This window comes from Plasmodium cynomolgi (genome assembly GCF_000321355.1).
Source record: "Plasmodium cynomolgi strain B DNA, scaffold: 0518, whole genome shotgun sequence".
NCBI classification, from domain to species: domain Eukaryota; phylum Apicomplexa; class Aconoidasida; order Haemosporida; family Plasmodiidae; genus Plasmodium; species Plasmodium cynomolgi.
Genome location: NW_004192937.1, coordinates 1 through 2,006, shown reverse-complemented (window position 1 = coordinate 2,006; position 2,006 = coordinate 1). Strand labels below are relative to the sequence as shown.

Here is a 2,006-nt window from a genome sequence, read left to right as displayed (position 1 = left end):
CTATTATGTATCATTTGTTAGCACTATTATATTTGCTTGTGTAAACGCAAAAGACCATGGTCATGATAACAAAATGTTAAATACTACATTGTATATGTGTCTACCTGTATACATCAATTATTATCCCAATTTAATTGTTAAAAGAAATATAAAAAAAGTACCATAATAACAATTAATGCACATATAATGTCGGGAATAACCGTTAGCGTTTATAATAAAAGCCCAACTTCGGATTCAGGGGATTGTATATTAAAATATATTGAGTTTTTAGAAAAGATTAAAGATAAAATTGCTGAATTTAAAGGAAAGAAAGATGCAGATTTCAAAAACAAATGTGAAGAATTAATTACATATATAAAGGAAGAAAAACAGAAACTTAAAGCGTGTCATACTAAAGAGTTGCAAGATCTTCACTTACATGATGAAGATATAAAGCATTTTTATAGAATATGTAGTGTAAATACTAAATATCTTAATTCCTTCTCACCAGAAGATGAAAAAACTATTGAATTAAAAGATGACACAAAAATATCCTGCGAAACAGGTCAAGACTGTGTAAAAAAAGTAGAAGCAGAAAAAGGAAAAGAGGGAGAAGCAATATTACAAGTGAATGAAAAAGACTCTAGAACGGAAACTTTAGAAACACAGAAATCACAAGATCAAAGCGAAAGCATTGTCGATGGAAAAGATCCAAGTATACAACAAGTAATTCCACATGATCAACAAGATGCAACCTCTCTGGAAGCTTCTGGTAAGCATGATCTTGAAGAACCGGAAGCAAAAGTTATCCATCCTTTTAGGCTGAATGGACCAATAGAGAATCGAAACACATATTTATATGTACCAACTATTCCCTCAAATAATGCATTAGGTACTAATCCAAGAGGTACTTCTACACAAAATAACTTTGAAGGAGAATCTGCTTCAGCTGGAATCCATCAAGAAAGAACTTCAGAAATAAATAATTCTCAAAGCGATGCACGTAAAGGTAACCCCCTAAATGGTAATGCGCATGACTGGCAAGCTGTTGGCAGTCATACTGATGAAGATCATCTCTCCGTTGATAAAGATGTTGCTGTGTTTTCTACCACAGAATATCGTGCTGCGGAAACTTCTATTAGTGGAAAACCTGGTGATAGAAGTTCCCCTCTTATAGTTACTGATAGTGCAGATGATTGTATGATATCCCTTTCTTCTGTAGGTACTGCCGACGTAGGGGTTAGTTCTGCATCATCAGACCATACAACTTCTAGTGTTAAAAGTAATATTGCAAATGCTTCTCATAGTGAACTTGATCTTACTAAAGCTGATGATAATGCATCCACTGACAGTAAAGGTGCTCATGATGCAGTTTCGGATGCTGAAGCTAAACATGATAAGGCCCAATGTAGTGATAAACCCTGTAACAGTGACTCTCCTCAGGTAGTTGCTGCTGAAACATCTTGCAGTAAGGTAAGAAGTGAAACTCGTATTGAAGAAAGTACTTGCAAAACACATGTTGGGAATTAAGTGATGATAAGAATATCAGCAGTGCTGATCATGATCCATATAATTCCCTACCCGCACGTGATTTAACTTCTAGTGGTCAAAACCCTTTGCCTTATCCAAATACTCAGGAGAAACCTTGTAATCAAGATTCTTCTCCTAGTGTACATAATTCTGCGGAATTACAAAGTGGCAATTATACTCAAACTGAATCGCACACTCGACAAGAAACAACTGATCTAGGAAATCAAGTAAAAATGGAAAATACACATAACGATGAAAAATCCCATCAAGAGCCCAAATCAAATATGGAACATGATGCACACATAGAAAAATCACAAAACCAGAGAGGTTTTCAAGACTCAACACAAGGTTTACATCATGGAAATGAGGAATCATATAAAGGAGGTAAACATTATTTAAAAGATAAACATTCTCAACCATCTACATGTAAAAAAAAAATATCTATATCATATACAACCGTTATCTTACGAAGGGCATATATATAAAGAATAAAAATT

The 2,006-nt window shown here is 34.1% G+C and overlaps 1 protein-coding gene across 1 annotated transcript; it reads left to right on the top strand.

Annotated features, from left to right (window-relative positions):
• Positions 1 to 186: 186 nt before the first annotated feature.
• On the top strand, positions 187 to 1,422 carry PCYB_004520 (CYIR protein; the record flags this gene model as incomplete). Its single annotated transcript, XM_004227873.1, has 1 exon — positions 187 to 1,422. A coding segment is annotated over one exon (1,236 nt), but the record flags the coding sequence as incomplete, so codon positions are not given.
• Between the last annotated feature and the right edge of the window lie 584 nt (positions 1,423 to 2,006).